Source organism: Pygoscelis adeliae, unplaced genomic scaffold, assembly GCF_000699105.1.
Source record: "Pygoscelis adeliae isolate BGI_AS28 unplaced genomic scaffold, ASM69910v1 Scaffold24, whole genome shotgun sequence".
Taxonomy (NCBI): Eukaryota; Metazoa; Chordata; class Aves; order Sphenisciformes; family Spheniscidae; genus Pygoscelis; species Pygoscelis adeliae.
Window position 1 is genome coordinate 3,018,556 of NW_008824806.1, and position 18,392 is coordinate 3,036,947.

At 37.2% G+C, this 18,392-nt stretch overlaps 1 protein-coding gene across 4 annotated transcripts in view; it reads left to right on the forward strand.

The window, feature by feature from the left end:
• KCNIP4 (Kv channel interacting protein 4) overlaps positions 1-18,392 on the forward strand; it is a 466,638-nt gene that overhangs the window by 411,266 nt on the left and 36,980 nt on the right. For 3 of the 4 annotated variants that reach the window (XM_009324063.1, XM_009324067.1, XM_009324066.1), the window contains exon 2: positions 5,827-5,951. In XM_009324063.1, the coding sequence (XP_009322338.1) occupies positions 5,827-5,951 (125 nt within the window). Of the gene's footprint in view, positions 1-605; positions 663-5,826; positions 5,952-18,392 lie in introns of those variants that run through there. The other variant, XM_009324065.1, reaches the window with a different exon arrangement.

The window sequence follows — 18,392 nt, forward strand, 5'->3', positions numbered from 1 at the left end:
TAAAGAGAAGGGAGACTGGCTACACATCATGGTTGGTATTTTAATATTCAGAAAAGGCAAAAGTACCAGGTTGGTTATCACAATTGCTGAATGAATTATATGGGAAAACTCAGCTGTGGAACTAGAAAACTGCCAGAAAGGACAACAAAAGATATCTTTGAGATTTTTATTTGGTTTTGGTTTCCATATGAAATTTCAAAATCAAATAGACTTAAAAGTCTTTAAGATATTTTAACATTAAAATTTTTACAAGCACACTCTAACGTTGTGTGGTTTCAAATACATAATCTGATACTTCTCTGTTAGATGTTTTAAAGTGGGTTATAAGAAGTTTACAAGAGATGCACATATACAAAAAAAAATCCCCTTTATTGGAAAGACACAAAACCAAAACAGTTTTGTTGTCCTGTTCAGAAATTCTGGTTGCCCTTTGCAATTCAGGATGGCTGCCATCTGTTTGGCCTTTTCCCATCAGGATTCTGATATAATGATGAACTCTGCAGCATGTACAGAAATTGTTCTCAAGCCTATGTTAACAGTCCTGATAATATATTTTTTAGGTTTCCTCTACGCTCAGAACAGTACCAAACGCAGCATTAAAGAGCGACTTATGAAGCTCTTGCCCTGCTCGGCTGCCAAAACGACATCTCCTGTTACTCAAAGCAAGTTTTATTTCTCATTTGATTTTTTTTTAGGTTTGCATGCATCAAAAGTTATACTTTCATTAACTGCTCATTTGAGAGACAAGATAGCTGCTGTGCTCTGTTGAGGTTTAAAAGGAAGTGATGAACAGATTTGTGGGCTGGTAACAGATTTGTCGGTGCAGAGCAGAATGGCAAGATACCAGTGCCAGGGTCTGCCGCACAGGAGCTGCTGGGTTGGCACTTACGCTCTGCAAGCTAGCTGAGAAGTGTCTCACTGGTTAAATTAAATACCTGCTCTCAATGTATTTCAAAAATGGTGTCTTTTTGTGTACATGTGTGCACGTGTCTGTGTGTTCTTGCTATCCAATATATAGGATAGTATCAGTAGTACTGGTCTGGGAGGAAAGGCTTGGCCCTGCAGGTTTTGACTATGTAACATCAAACTATTTAGGGAATGAGACCTAAAGTATGTGTCTGAAAGAAAAATAATAATGAGATTGAAAAAAAAAGTATGTGAATGCAGAGATAAAGGAAAAGCACAGTGACACTACCTTTAATGTCTTGATATGCTGTGAGGAAATAAAATCTCTCCAGGGTAGCTAACAGATAAAAATAGGGGGAGGGAGGGAGAAAGAGAGGAAGATCCATACATAGATACATACATACATACATATAGATCTATACCTAGATAGAGATTAATTATAGTAATAACACTAATGTCTTCCTATATAAATTGGCTATTATAACTGATTTTAAAATATGCCTGTGGACCCAAATCATTCTAGATTAATTTGGCTTAATTCTAGGCACTAATCTGAGCACCTAAAATTAGAAGCTGAGTGGTCCCTGTGCTTCCTGTATACTCTTCTGATAAAGCATATCGATCAATCTAAGGTAAAAAAATGCCTCCAAGAGCAGTTCCTTGTGTCCAGTGATTATAGGACAACCCGAGGCAACTTGGTTACAAACACAGGCCCCTATGAAGTGCCTAGACTTCAGTGGTATGGATCTAGGCTTTCTTTTTGCTAGCCCACTTCACTGCCTTTCATATACTCCTCCACAAAGACTGGTACTTGCTTTCCTTTCTAAGTATTTGAGACCTCAAAGACGAAAAGGACTAAAGATATGGATTCACAGTGACTTTTTCATGGTGGCTTCAACTGACGTGTTTTACTTGAAAATAGGGTAGCTTAAAAAGGTCAGTTACTGTCATGTTACCTGATAGTAATTCATTATGTAGAAGTTGCTTTCAGCTACGTGACCTGCGTAATATAGCCTTAGACTATAAAAGGAATCATAGAATCACAGAATGGTTTGGATTGGAAGAAACCTTTAAAATCACCTAGTCCAACCCCCCTGCCATGGGTGGGGACATCTGTCACTAGACCAGGTTGCTCGAAGCCCCATCCAACCTGACCTTGCACACTTCCAGGGTGGGGCATAGAATAGAAAAAGGAAATAGAATAGAAGGAATAGAAGGTTTGATCTGTTTGTTTGAAGATGGTTAGAGGGCAACACATCCTTATTTCTTGCACATTTCTGTGCACGCTTTTTGTCTGCATAAGTAATACAAAAATATTCCGAGTCAGTCTTAGTGAGCTTGACCACTTGTATTTTCTTGCTGAAAGTGTTTGTTTTATAAACCAGAGGAGAAGTCAAAATAAAACTTGCATTGAATATTTCATATTTGAGAACCAAATAGTAGAAAAAGATGCATTCAGCATTTTTCTCTGTACTCTTGTCAATAATGAAATACTCTGTTAAGTAAGAATGTTATATTAAATGAAAATATTATCTTAAATAAGAATATCATTGTAGACACACATTGTTATTATCCCATTTTGACATAATGTGCTAGCATGAAAGAAGCAACATTGTAATGTACTGGGAATGAAGCCAGCACTACCGACAATAACAACCACATAATGTGAACTCCTTAGAAATTTTAAGGGGAATATTTTTAAAACAAGTAATTTGTTGAAATATACATAGCCTGAATTTGCACTCTGTGCTTAACTTCTATCAATATGAGCAGAAAAAGGTTACTTGCATAAATAAAATCTTATTTCAGCATTCCCATTAAACAAAGCATGTCAAAGAATGCTTTTTCTTATTTGTGTGCTTTAGTCTAGTAAGCCTAAACTTAAATTCATCCTTCCTTAGCTAAATGTTTAAATGCATGTGCTAGAGAGAGGACTAGACTCAAGAATGGTTTTGGAAATGAAAAGCATGTGTGCATGCAGTTATTAAATAGATAGGAGAGCTATAATTTGGGGTTTGTGCAGGCAAATGCATGTGCACAATTTTTACAGATATGAACTGAGCCCTGACTTTAGGCATGCTTCTCCATCTGCCATTATTTGAAGAGTATGTCTGCTTTTTGCATTGCTTTTACCATTCTCTTCTTTAATGAACAATGAAAGGTTCAAAGCATAGCTCCTGTGGCAAATGCATTAAAAACTGTCTTTACTATTTAGCTAGAAGAAAGCTACTTATTAATGAAATCAGTAAGAATATTTTGTTTAATATATTAATGAGCCAATATGAACTTGTTTCTGTTTTTCAGTTGACGTGCTAGCCTTTTATAAAAAACACCCAAAACCCCCTAACTTTCTTAGGCTGAAGAAACTAGACAACTGAAATAACTAATTTTTCATTAATGCCACAGAAATCATTAAGGTTTAGAAATACACATATTTTCACACATTTTCACTGCATATTTTAAAGTATAGATTTTTTTTCCAGTCTAGATAACAGTAGCCATAAATGTGAAGAAAAAAATTAAAACCCTGCAAGTGACTCATGAATGCTATAGTGTTTTAATCAGCATAGTTGGCACATTATAAGGAAGTTTATGGTGGTCATATTTTTTTATTATTTATATCTATAAGAGACTACAGAAATAGAGTGTGAAAAGACTGTTATACTGAACCTTTTCATTAACAGAAAGACAATATCATCACCGCACTGCAGTCTTCTACCTTCTCACTGAATCATTAAAACACAATAAAATTGTTTATTACTAAGGATATACCAAACATTGTGCTCAGCATCACGTTGTCTGGCCTTTATCTCTAGCCTCACATTTATTGTGTGTATTCATTTAACTTCTAGAAAAGCTTGTAGATGTCTCTCTAGGTAGCCAGATGTTTCACAAATGGATGCTTAGAGAGCTCATTTCCAGTTAAGTCCCTTTCTGTCTAAGCAATTGCTCTTGGCATATAAAACACTTAAGTGACTTTTCAACAATACTTATTCTCAGGTTGATTCTTTTGTCAATTTAGTATAAGCACCTAGTGTTGACTTGCAGTTGACAAAAAAAATTCGGCTGCATATCTACAGCATGACATTGTTATAGAGACTTTAGTGACTATATAGAGAATATAAACATTTAATCCCTTAAGAGATGATGGAAATGCTTTAGAAACTGTGCAAAATAAATCCTGGATGTTCTTATGCAGAATTAAAATGGGACTCAAGAACGTTGCTACACCTTCCATAAATTGAGAAGACAGCTTCTTAACACTGGAACTACTTTATTCCAATTTCATCTATAAAGGCAGGATTTTCAAGACTTCCTCTTTGCACCTCACAGTGTCTTATTAAAGAAGAGAGCTGAAATTTTCTTATAATCTTGTGAGTTCAGATACTGGCCCTTTAAAACTATTATCAGACATCATAAGGTCAATGTAAAGTTGTGTCTGTTGGGATTTTTGTCAAGAGCATTTAGATTGGAAGTTTTCACAAAGATGGTAGTGGTCTACAAGTCATATGATATAATCTATAAAGAAAAATTAAAGAGAAACATATTATAGTTTTCCATAAGCCAGTACACAATGGACATTCTGAGATAAGACCACAGGTGACACAGATCATCTGGGAGATCATCTTCCTCAGATAAGTGCTAACAGCAACATCTCTATTGACAGGAGAAAAGACAAGGCCCTGCAATTTTGTGAAGATTTATCCAAATAGTTTATATATTACGATTATATCTATTTAAAGGATGTTCATTTTTTGTTAAGCTGAACTGTATCTTCTGATGCCAGATTTCTCCTAAGCAGCTGAAAGTTATTATTACTGCATTGCAGCAGAACAAAAATATGTGAAGGTGTAAGCATAATACTGTTTTAATGGAGTATCCTAATATTGTGCTCTTATGAAAATTGAACTGAATAAAACTTTATTTTAAGAATACAGAGTCCCACACCCTGATGAAAAAAAATATATATCTTCAGCATTGTAGAAGTGACAATTATGCGTGTTTGTTTTCTCTCAAGTTACTTTTCTATAGTTGGTATAACTCTTAAACCAGAATAAGGCAGTGATTTGATTAAATTAATCTGGAGTACTACATAAACTGTTTAATGCTGGGAGTACTTAAAAACAGATGCACACATTCATATTTTTGATCAGTTATATGGCTGGCACCCCATATAAAAATACATACTGTAAGTTTCTTTAGCTATTTTATTGAACTTTCACTTTTAAAACTCTACCTGGAAAAAAATGCATTGATATCTCGCATTCTTTTAGGGCTGCACTCAGCTGTAAGTCTTGAATGCGTATATCCAGATTCTTATGCACTTAATGATGAGGTCACTAAAATACTCATATTCCCCACTTAAGCCGCTCACCGTGAATAATCATGTTGCCCTAAAGGGTTTTTTATACAGTACTGAAAGTAAGGTGTGCTGTTGAATATGCAACATCAGTCTCACACACTTTCCAAAGCACAACTTCATGGTAAAAGGAGAACACTGAGAATCCCAGTCTGATACAGTGAATTCACATCCATTAACTAACCAAGGGAAAATTTACAGTATTCTGGAGTCACTAAAGTTTATAAAATTAGGTTTTTTTGCTCAGAGAGTTGTAGAAACAGAAAAGTCATTCTGAATGTGTCATGCATGCCCTTGCGTAATGTTGGCTTTCCAGTTTATTGCTATTTGTACTGATGTGATAATATCCAGGCTGCTGGATCATCACTGCTGTTCCATGCTATGTGCAGACACTGAAGCAGACAGTGAGTTCAAAATGAACATGCTATTTGTCTTTAAAGCTGCAAAAGCCGTTCTTTAGAAGAATGTCATTTAACTTTCTTTTTTTCTGCAAGGCTTAGATATTTCTGTATCCTGTATTTCTTGTTGAGCTTTCCTTCTCTGCCTCTTGTGTTCTGCAGACACTGTAGAAGATGAAATGGAAATGGCCACAGTACGACATAGACCTGAAGCTCTTGAACTGCTGGAAGCACAGAGTAAATTCACAAAGAAGGAACTTCAGATCTTATATAGAGGTTTCAAGAATGTAAGCACTTCCTTTTTGAATTTACTATCCATTTACAGGCTAGGCCACTGCAATCTCAGCAGTATGACTGGCAATGGAGCTCATGGGATTCAGTAACTAAATACTGCATGTCTGCTTAGGTGAGGAAATAACCACTCTGCAACAACTGAGCCATTTAATGACCAAAAGATGCAGACAAATTAGAAAGCATCCAGAACAGAATAATTATAACGTAGTATAGTAGTTCTTTGTTCAAGGACAGATTGAAAATTGTGTTGGAGTTGTTTGTCTAAAGATGAAATTATGGGAGAGAATGGAAGTCCTGAAGAATTTGGTCAGTGAGAAGAAAGATTTTGATTTTTGTGTTCACAATAGCTATCACAAGAAGTAATTGGCATAAATTGCACTGGAGGAATTTTTTGTTAGGTGGACAGCTAACTTCCTAGCTCCCCAATTATATAAACTTGTCAGATCCCTTTACTGGGAGTCATCATTTGTGATTTTTTTTGCTGATATATGTGCTCTATTGGCAGGTCCACTGTTTTTAGTTGGCGGGGATCCCCACTGAGGACCCCAGTGCATGAATGCAGTCTGCCTCCTTTTCCAGTGTGTACTTGCTGTCCGGTGGTGCTGGGCTTGGTGCTGGCATGTAAGGGACCCATGGTTAGTACAGCAGAGAAATAAGACACAAAAAGATTTTACTAAGTAGTATTAAATTCTGACTCTATACCAAAAGGAAGAGCTGCCCCTCATTTTTTTAATACTATGCAAAAAAAGCGCTGCTTTCTTAAGAAAATAGCCTTTTTCTCTCTGTTTTATTCTACTATCTTTCATGTGATTAACACTTCTGTAAGATATTATATGCCATTAACATTGGATAGAAAATACTTGATATTAAAAAAACTTCAATAATAGCAATTGCTTGCAAATCATGAGTGTATAATGTTAATCTATGTACTCAGTTGTGAGCACTGCAACTGTTGGGGTGCTAAGTCTCCTGCTGAGCTGGAGGTAAAAATAAATTTAATTGCATTTATCACCTTTTGATTTAGTTTTTCTTTCACCCTTACAAAAGGGCTTTCTTCTTGCCCTTGGCATTTACCACTAAAGTGAAATTGTGTAACAAAGTATAATAATGCTAAAAGCACAAGGAAGCTCAACTATGGAATCAGAGAGAATGTTTTCAATAGCTTGTAAAAGAAGTGTAGATCTTACAGAATTCTTAGATACCATGTATTTTGTAGTGAAAGCAAGCCATGAAAATGGATGTTTTAAAACTACATTTTTATCAAAAGCCTACAATGCAAGTAAAATACAGGGTTACTTAATGTGTCCTGTCTATATATCATCCTCAGTTCCAGAAGGTATATAATGTTGGCATGTTAGTGATTAACAGTGATTGCTCTTAAAAGCTTTTCATTTCCTCAGGGTACCAGAGAACATTCCCCTGCTAATGACAGTATTCCCTAGGTATTGCAAATCATGAACTAATGTTCCTAATTATCTAAGGCAAAAAGGTATAAAGTATAGTGGATAAAATAAGCCTTCTCTCTGTTTCTCTAAGAATAATTATTTTTAGAGTCTCAGAAATTAAGGACCTTGATAATTCTCTGCATGAAATGAGGTATGGAAAAAGAGAATAAGTTATAAGAAAGGATTTTAATTGATTACTGGTTTACCATTTTTTGAAAAGAGGAATTCCAGCTCTTCATATGCTTTTGTGTTCTAAGATGTAAGTTCTACTTACATCAAAGCAGTGTCAATGGTAATACATGGTAATACATCTTTATTCAGGTGTTTCATTTCCTTATCAGCACATGATAATTCAAGACATGCATGTATAAATATCTTTGACTATTTAGAGCTAATGAGCATGAACTTCAGGGTTTTTTGTGTTTAATATAATTGCAAAATTATCAATTACTTTCAAAAATGCTGTAAAGCATGTCTAGGGCTGGTGACTGTTATAAACGTAAATCAATTTAAAGTAGTAGTCTTTAGCCCAAGCATTAGGCTTCAGAAATGAGGGATTTCAAAACTTTCAACTGAGTTGGAGTTTGTTTTGTTTCTCATATTTATCAGTTTCTACTGCAAAATGCTCTACAGCTCTATGAGCAGCTTGCCTATGTGGATTAGTTCATCTTTCCTGTCACATATTTAGGTTTTACCAAATGCAGTTTGAGCAGCTTTGGTGGGTACTGATACGGGATGGCATTAAAGTGCCTCCTATGGTATGCGCTTAGATGGTCTCCCCTTGACAGTGCTCAATCATCCACTTCTGTCTGCCACAGGCCACCTCCCTTCTTGCTCCCCTTCTTTCTGATCCAGCTTAACACTATCCTGCCAATATCTCCACCCTTGTGTGCTTCATGTGTGTGCTTCATGCGCCAATATATATACTGGGGGCTATCCAGCTGGAAAGCAGCTTTGCAGAAAAGGACCTGGGGGTCCTGGTGGACACCAAGTTGAACGTGAGCCAGAAATGTGCCCTGGTGGCAAAGAAGGCAAATGGTATCCTGGGCATTTGCATTAGGCAAAGTATTGCCTGCAGGTCGAGGGAGGTGATTCTTCTGCTCTACTCAGCAGTGATGAGGCCACACCTGGAGTGCTGTGTCCAGTTCTGGGCTCCCCAATACAGGAAAGACACGGACATGCTGGAGAGAGTCCAATGAAGGGTCACAAAGGTGACTAAAGGGACTGGCACATCTCTCTTATGAGGAAAGGCTGAGAGAGCTGGAACTGATCAGCCTGGAGAAGCGAAGGCTCAGGGGGGATCTCATCAATGTGTATGTTATAATGTATATCAATACCTGAAGGGAGGGTGTAAAGAAGACGGAGCCAGGCTTTTTTCAGTGGTGCCCAGAGACAGGACAAAAGGCAATGGGCAGAAACTGGAACACAGGAGGTTCCTTCTCAACATCAGGAAATACTGTTTCACTGTGAGGGTGACTGAGCACTGGTACAGTTTGACCAGGGAGGTTGTGGAGTCTCCCTCCTTGGAGATATACAAAAGCTGTCTGGACGGTCCTGGGCAACCTGCTTTAGGTGGCCCTACTTGAGCAGGGGGGTGGAACCAGATGACTTCCAGAGGTCCCTGCCAACCTCAGCCATTATGGGATTCTGTGATATTCTGTTTAATCATTCCACTAGGAAGGAAACTCCACTGAAAATATTTAATGAAACACACTGACACACATCGTTAACATGACACCATCAAAACTTGTGCGGATCCTATCTCTGTGCTTTATGCTTTTCGCCTGATGTTTGCCTATCTTACTCTCTCTTCAACGATTTAATTATATAAAGCAAGATATGTTAAGGCATGAATTTAAGTTGCTGTAGCTCTGCTGACATTATGCTCCTGTTAGACTAAATTTACAAAGTCCCACAGCACAGTAGCACCAGCATTGCACGATGCACTGGCAGGAGCTCAAAAGACCTGTAGTGCAAACTGGGGTCCTAAAGGCAACATAGCTAGAATCAGCTGGTGTAGTCACTCCATGTGCTCTCGTTGATTCAACAGAATTATGCCGTATATATGGATTTTTGCTGTATTTGTATCACCAATGAACTATAGAGTAACTATTGCTATGTGAGCACTTGATATTTGGAATCAACATGCAGTAGTTAAGCTAGTTCAACCATATCAGTTAAACTAGTTACTGCTTGCTAGTCTAGGAGTGAATGTTGGTTTCAGGCAGCATTTTCCCATCTAAAAATCCACAGAGTGCCTATCTCTTTACAGAAGGAACAGAGAGCAACTCTATTCTTATATAGAGCCAAAAAAAAGGGAGATTTTCAATAGTTAAACTGTAATACTACCAGAAGATAAAGTATCTGTAATAGTGCAAATATTAATAACCTTAATGAACACAAAACTTTAAGCTTTAGAAAGGACAAAACTCCATACCTACTATGGTGATAGTAGATATAAGTTCAAAACTGACATTTTGACCAACATAAGAAGGACATGGGCCTGTTGGAGCAAGTCCAGAGGAGGGCCACGAAGATGATCAGAGGGCTGGAGCACCCCTCCTATGAAGACAGGCTGAGAGAGTTGGGGTTGTTCAGCCTGGAGAAGAAAAAGCTCCGAGGAGTCCTTATAGCAGCCTTCCAGTACCTGAAGAAGGCCTACAAGAAAGCTGGAGAGGAACTTTTTACAAGGGCGTGTAGTGATAGGACAAGGGGTAATGGCTCTAAACTGAAAAAGGGTAGATTTAGATTAGATATAAGGAAGGAACTCTTCACTATGAGGGTGGTGAGGCACTGGAACAGGTTGCCCAGAGAAGTTGTGGATGCCCCATCCCTGGAAGTGTTCAAGGCCAGGTTGGATGGGGCTTTGAGCAACCTGGTCTAGTGGAAGGCGTCCCTGCCCATGGCAGGGGGGGTTGGAACTAGATGATCTTTAAGGTCCCTTCCAACCCAAAGCATTCTATCATTCTATGATTTCTTTCTGAAGAACTTGGGTATCTCTATATTATAATAATGGTTTAGGTGTGTCAGAAAGTAATGAATAAGCAAAGTGGAATTTTTTTCTGTATATTTTCAACAGCCTTTCTAGTACGGACATTTTTCCCTCTGTCTTTATGCAAGAATGGTAGGAAGAAATAGGTCCCAGACATGATAAAGAAAAAACAATTGATGAAGTAGAAGAAAAGCAGTACTCAGTCCTTTTACCTCAGTATCCTGTTTTCAAGAGTGGCCAGATGAGAGAAAGGATATAAGAATAAGGGGAATTTAGAGTGATAATTCCGCTAACGTACTGTTCTGTCACCCTGCATTCTGCTACTGAAATACTTCCTGTGCTGAAAGTTATAACTGCATCTTTGTATTTTACATACTTTAACCAAAGTTTCTTCCATAAACCGTGATAACCACTTTTGAACCTACCAGGGTATTTTGACATCCACAGCATCCTGTGGGATATTAGCTCCATACCTAATTATGCCTTCTGTGAAAAATGATTCATTTCTGTGTTAAACCTGCTGTGTTTTATTTTAATAAGGTAACTATACTATTTCTGCTATGAGAAAACTAGTAACCATTACTTCTCCAAGACATTCACTGTTTTACACACCTGTAACACATTTCCTACTTATGCCCTTCTTTTCCTAACTGAAAAGTTGTTGTCTATATAATCTCACTCCAACCTGCTGATTTCCCTGAATTCTGTCTAGTTCTAGGATGTCTGTTCTGAGATAGGGATGATCAGAACTTCTCACAGCTTATGTCCAGTTATTTATTATTTATGACTTCAAATTACTTACATATAGTTCTGACTGACTTCAGATGAGAAAGCAGCAAGTACTCCTGTATTTCTGTAGTGTTTGTGATTACAAAGTTTGATTTATTTTGTGGTTTTTACTTACACAAAAATAAAAAGGTAAACCTTTAAAGATATTTTCATCAATTTGATTTTCCAGCGTAGGGAAATTACATACCAAATCCAGCAAAAAGTAATTCAAGCACAAGGAGCACAGGGCCTCAGATAACATCTCTGCGTGTAAGTACACACCTGAAAGCTTCAGAGAGTCTCAGATCACACTACAGTATAGCTGATGCTCTAGGAAGCAAGAAGTAGAGGATAACTTCAGGAAAGGCCCAAAGAGTATTGAAATGCCTATCTTGGCAACAGCTGTTTTGGTAGTAGTCACGGTCAATATTTAAAATACAAGAGAAGATACACTAAAGCAAACATAAGGAGGTGAGATAAGCACCTTCAGATGGCCTAACAAGGAAAAGCACCAAGGGAGAACTTATGCCTATATTGGGTCATTTAGCCATTTTAAAGCTTCTATACTATCCTTGAAAAATGAGCTTAAAGGAAGTCTTAAGCCCTCCCCAGGCTCAAAAGTTTGTCCCCAGCACTCTGGTTTTACAGTGTTCCTGCATTCTTGTTGATGAATTGTTGCTCAGCTGCCATCACAGTGGGACGTCTCCATTTTGTATTTGGCTTCCTGTCATCCCATTTCTTGTAAATTGAAATTGTGATTGCTGCAGTCATTAACCTTTCAAACCAATGGCTCTGTGGCACGCCTAGTACAAGTGGTACTTCACAATAAATTGCACAGACTATCAAGCATGCACTCAACATGGTCTTTCTTTCTCTTTTGTCCATCGATAGGTCTCTCACAGTTTTAAAAATGTCCCTGAGCTGTTGCACATTTCCATCTTAAAAATATGTAGATAATGCTTTTGCTGCACAAAAGATGCTCCTGTGCTAAACTTAAATGTTAATGATCTTTTACTTTTGGTTGATTATTCTCTTCAAAAATTCTGTCAAACTCTGTGTTGGGAAACTACTAGACTTTCCTGGAAAAGTGAAAGAATTTTTGATGAACCTTGATCTTACCCAGCTGTATATCAGAGAAATTGTAAATTGAAATAATGCATGCATAAAAATGTCCCTGGATACATACTGTAGCTTTAAATAGGCAGCTCCATACTTGTGACATTTATTGGGAAAACAACATTTCTAAGACACCTTTCTTCCCTATTGCTGTTAGCAAATGAGGCAAACAATGATAGTAAGATAATAACTCTGATAATGTTGCAGCTCAAAGACAGGTTCCCCCATCACACTACCCATCCATGTAAGAATACGTTTGCACATAACTCAAAATATGCTAATTTATTCAAAGATTTTTCCATTTCAATTATGGTTTGATGAAAGCATTGTATTACTGTATGTTGCATTTGTAAGTCTCACAGAAAGTTTAATGAAAGCTTGTTTTATAGGTTGTAAAGCTCATTTATTTATTGTCTAGAGCATTCAAGTTCTATGTGATAAAATACAACTATTCTCATTGTCCTTTTCTGGAAAATTCCTTCCCTTTTGTTTGTTCTTCTGTTAGTCTCTTACAGAAAAAAATAAGTCAGGAGAAAGTGCTTGTTTTATCTGATTAAGTATATTTCCAATCTAATGAGTAGGAAATAAAAATATACGGTTCATGGTGTGTCTACATACCCAACTGTGAGAACATTCATAGGATATTTTTGATAAGTTGGACTAGATGACCTCTAGAGGTCTCTTCCAGTGAACAGTTCCATCAGTTTGTGATCTGAACTGCCCACATTGAGATTAGACAAGTAATTTAATAAAAAAGATTAGCTAATGGTTTGAAGCTAATTGCTGTTTCTGTATTGTGTACAGCAGCCCAGTCCCCTCAAAACCTCAATACACTCAGTGTGAATTTTCACATTCTTGGCTGTAAAAAGTCTCCAGAAATAAATAAATAAAATCTGCATAAATACTTACTGTGGAAATTCAGGTTGTTGTTCGATATGCCTTTGCCTCTAAGTAATGTTGGCACTTTTACATTAAAAAAAAAGAATTTGGGATCACTGAGACACAGAATCTTATGTCATCATTAACATTAACTGACAAGGAAGTCAAATTCAAAGGTTTGATGCTGATCTTCAAACACCAGTTCTAGACCTCATAAGATAAATGCTCATATTATGTACTTTAAGGTCTCTAAAATTATCTGTGCTAGGCCCAGTAGTATGGTGTATAAAACTTAAGTTTAGCATCAGCTCTCGTTACAGTCAGTTTATTCAGAGATAGAGCCTATGAACTGCAATTAAGAAAGCCTTCAGGGTGGCAAGGAAGTCACTTATATATATTTATTTGAATTTATGTCCCTCTCCAAAGCTTGTGGGTCTAAATATTAGGCACCTTCATGAGCTACACTGATCTGCTGAGAATAGGTGCCTGAAAGAACAAGGTAGCTTTATCCACATTTGGTATAACAGCCTGGTAGTTAGAGCGTTTTCCCATGTAATAAGAGTTTTAAAAAGTGAAAGAAAAATTATAAATTTGATAAAAGCAATTGAGACTTCGAAGAGGAAAATTGATTTGGTGCACCAAATAAAAATAATTTTCACTGTATAAATAATTTCTCTACTCCTGCAATTTTTTGTTTATTGATGAGGATGAAGGTTAGGTATATACTGTGCATTTTGCAGTATATGCACTAACTTGTGCAAAAACTGAAACATCTCAATGTAATTTTTAGGGTACTGAAGTTAAAAATTTCAGACTGGTTTAACTTTTCTTACACATTTGTATGCCTGATGTTCTAGGAACACTAAATATATTTGTTTTGCTCATTGTAATTGGAAATTACTTGTTAAGAAAGGAGGTATGAGAAATGTATATCAACATCCTACACATGGATGACTTATGGCTATTCTGTTTGCACAACCTCTGATTTATGACTAATAGAGATGTACAGTTCTGTCTTTCACTTCTGTCTTTCAAATGTAGTTTCTAAGATAATCAATGCCTAAATTAGAATTTATTTAGTACAAATGAAAAGTGTGTCCCCTTGCATTATATTTGTCAGACACTAAAAACTGAGAAGGGACATAGGCATTTGACTATAAAAGAGATTAAAAAAATGGGTGATGCAAAGAGTTTGAATACCTCTGTGATGATCCAAACAGAGATTTTGAAAGTCCATTCAATTTTCCTTGCTTCCTTACTTAACCTTTTACACCTGTTCTAAAGCATGACAAGGGGCAAAGACAACATAATCCTCTCAGTTTATACCTCTGGAACACCGTGTATTATGAAACAGAAGGTTTCACACTACGAGAAATAACACTTTAGCTTGGATCAGGTATATCTGAGTCATCAGTGTACCCCATTTCACAGAGTCAATAGGATGTCTTCAGTTCGTTGTGATCCTATTCAGTTCTACACCAACTCCATGTGTTTTTATTATAATGAATAAATACACATTCAGGATTAATACATGCCAGAAAAGCATGACAGCCAATGGCACTAGTGCAAGAGTATTTTGCCTCTCACATTGGTCCGCCAAAGCTTGTTCTTGCAGATGAGGTGGCTCAGAGCTTAAATATGCTTTTCACCATCCCCCAGAATCCTAGGACAGCAAGGAAGAATTCATTTCACCAGCAGTCAGCGCAGTTGCTTTTCCCTCAAGATTTGATGACTGTCTGTAGAAGTCCTTAGGTTACACAGCATGTAATCTTAGCAAGAGCGGGATCTTTCCAGATGCAGACTTTCTTTCTGACCTAACAGAAGAGAGCCTGGATGAAAAACATAGGTCAGTTAAAGGTTCCCACCTAGCTCTCCTGGCTAACATGAAACAACACTAAAACCATTTGACCTATATCCCTCTGTGACTCTGAATATCAAACAAAGGATGGGTTGCTCTACTGGGTAACAGTGCATGAAACATGCCCATTGTGCTGAAAGTTTTTACAGAAGTGCTGACCCCTCTGCACAGTGTACGAACAGCAGTGTTGTGGACACGAAGAGGATGTATATACAAAGAAGGACCAACAACCTGTCTTTTCAAACAGATGCAGTGATGACACCTGAACAGGTTGTGCCTCATGCATATAAACCTGTTAAATTTGAAACATAGAAATGCCAGTAAAATAGAAAAAAAAAAAGGAAGTTCTGAATCTTACTAGAAAATCAGATAGAAATAATTCAAACTGAAAATTAACATCTCCCATGTTAGAAAACTCCTGTGACTTGCTTAGCCTTAATAAACTAAACAATAGACAACTGCATAATGAAACTCCAAGCAAGTAAACCTAGAAACTTGAAATCATGTCTGCTGTCAAGAGACAGATTTCTGCAAATCATTTTTTTCTATCTAGAGAGAGTTTCTAAAGACGTGTATAATGCACATAGTTCAAACCTCCATTTTTTAAAAGAGTTATTATTTACCAGTTGTGCTTCAGATCAAGTGTTTTCTCCATTTTACATGACTCAAGAAAAACTTAAAAAATAAAAAAACCTTGCCAAGGCAGAATTTTGTTGTTATGTTTCAAAAGCACTGGCATTCATTTACTAGGGGCTTAGAGGAAACTTTTCTGTATTTCAAACAAGGCTATGTGAAAATCTTTTAACAAACTGAGCAATAAATAATGCTTACATTCATTGTATATTTCCTTCAGGAGTGAGTCAAGAAACTTGAAACTTTTCAAATATGAGAGAAAAAATAATTTGGAAGTACAGTTTAACAGACCTAGTGTATAGTTGTCAGTTGTCACAAATTTACAGACCTTAATGTGTTCAGTGGAGATATTCGTTTCAATTAGTCTCGCAGTTGCTGGCAGAGATTGAAATCTTCTTTTTGAAAGTTAATAATGAACTCAGTCCCTACACTTCTATTCATCTCATGACTTACTGCTGTTCATGGAGATACTTCACGTCGTGTTCACTAGGGAAAACCTGTCATCTAGCATACCAAGGGCTGTCTTCATAATAGTGATTGCTTACTTTTGAATTATCTCTGAAAAATGTAGATGCCAAGTCACTAATTAAGCAGCATATAAAAAGAGCGTGATTTTAAGCACCCGGTATCAAAAATAGTGCAGAGCACCAAATACCTCTAAAGTTCTTCTTTATTCTAAAAAAGTCAATATTATATTTTTGTGGAATTGTATTGGTCTGTGTGCTTGTCTGTGCTTCCTATTTTAAATTGGCAGTACCCCGTCCTGTGCTCTGGTGTGCTCTCAGCGTGCCATCAGTCATGCCAGGCTGACACTTAATGCACAGTATATACCTTCTGCTCTGCCAGCCAGCTGCTCAGTGTAACTCATCTGCTGGTAGAGCTGTTTTCTACCACAGAGCTTTCATATGTGTCAGTATGTGATATCTGAGGAATATAAATGTTTATGTACTAGAATATGAGCAGCAAAATATCTTCTTTGACTACAGCTCACTGCAGCTACTTTTTCCTGCAACTGGACTGAGCATTACGACGCTTTGTACTTGAGTTATGTGAAATTGTTGGATTTTTGTTTCTGGGTAATCACTAACATTAGAGAAGTAAAATTTGGTGCAATGCACCATTGATGAGGTTGTAATTTAAAAATGTAGTGAGTAAACACCTCTCATTCTCCTTTCTGCCACCTGTCCCCTTTTCTTCACAAGGTGAGATGAATACTAATTGTAACTGCTAAAACCACTGGACATTATAACACACAGCTTAACATAAATTGTTTTAGTGAGCCAATTCATCATTTGAGAAAACAGTGTTCAAAAAATCCCCCTACTTGGATTTCTTGCTAGTGGTTTTCTTACTTTTAAAGAGTTTTTATATAAAACATGATAATTCCATATTAAATACTAAGTTATCTCCCTGTTGCACTGCAATTCAGAGACATAAAGTGGACACACATATTTTCAGGTGGGTGTCCTAAGCCTGCAAAATGAGAGGAGAGGGAATAAATACATCTTCTGGCGATACTTCTGGATGGTTCAGTTCAACCATTTGGGTCCCGATTACTTCAAAATCTTACAGGCAAAATCTTATTTGTGCTGGACTCAGGGATCTGTTCTGGATCCCAGGAATTTCCAAGTAATTTTTGATCTCTATAATCTTTTCTTGTTTAAATTCCTGATCAGTTTAAACAAAATCAGCAATATGTAGGTTTTGTCAGAAAGCAGAGAAACCATCAAAAGTCCTTTCTTGTTTTCAACAGAATTAATTTCTGATTTGAAATTTCTTTAGATCTACATCTGTGCTAAAAATAAATACTGATAAATCTTCAGATAAAACAGCAAGTCACAAGTGCCAGAGCATGAAGGTCAAGTCTTTCAGTGTCATGGAAGCTTATTACAAGTCTTGGGCCAACCTGCATTTACCTTTGAGTGAAAGTCTAAAATCCAATACCTAACAGAGCCAATATTCTTCAGATCAGCTGGACATTTCCTCAGTTGCTCTTCACTCCGATTATGTGAATGATTCTCATGTTAACTTTCAAGTAAGGGAATTTATTCAACCCAATCAATTCCATTGTGAAACATACTTAAAGGACCTTAGATACGGTGAGTATAACAGAAGAAATAGGAGCCAATAACTGAGGAGACAGCATGATTCAGTAAACACAGCACGAAACTAGAAGTCTAAAGACTCTAGCCTTTTGGCTCTCTGGATGGCTTATTAACTGCCACACACCTTTAAAAGCCTTAACTATCACACTAAAAAGCTTTCTGGGTTGCAAGAGAGCATTATACCAGTGCTTCGCTGCCTGCATGGGCTCCACATTGACAACTGCCTAATTTAGTGTCTCTGGTCTGACAGCCAAAACCTTTTAGAGTGTCCCTGGCTATCTGAGAGATTGCTTGATTGCCTTTGATCAAAGCCTCCTCAAACACTCCCTGGGAACAAAGTGGGGAACACCAGTAGGGGGGCTGGTGGCTGTGGGAAACTGAACTTTCCCAGGAGCTGGAGATAGCAAAGTTCATCCTTACAGGAGAGAAAAATGAACACTGAATTCCTCAGTGTTAAGAGTGAAATGTGTGTTCTGTGGGCAGTATATTTGAGCGAGACCGTTTACCCCTCCATGACTAAGCTCAAGTGGAAATAACAGTCACCTCATGTCTGAAAAAACACTGATCTAGGAAGCACTCTACACGGTATTTCTAACAATTATTTACTTGCTCCATTTATGCATCTCTGACACTGTGAC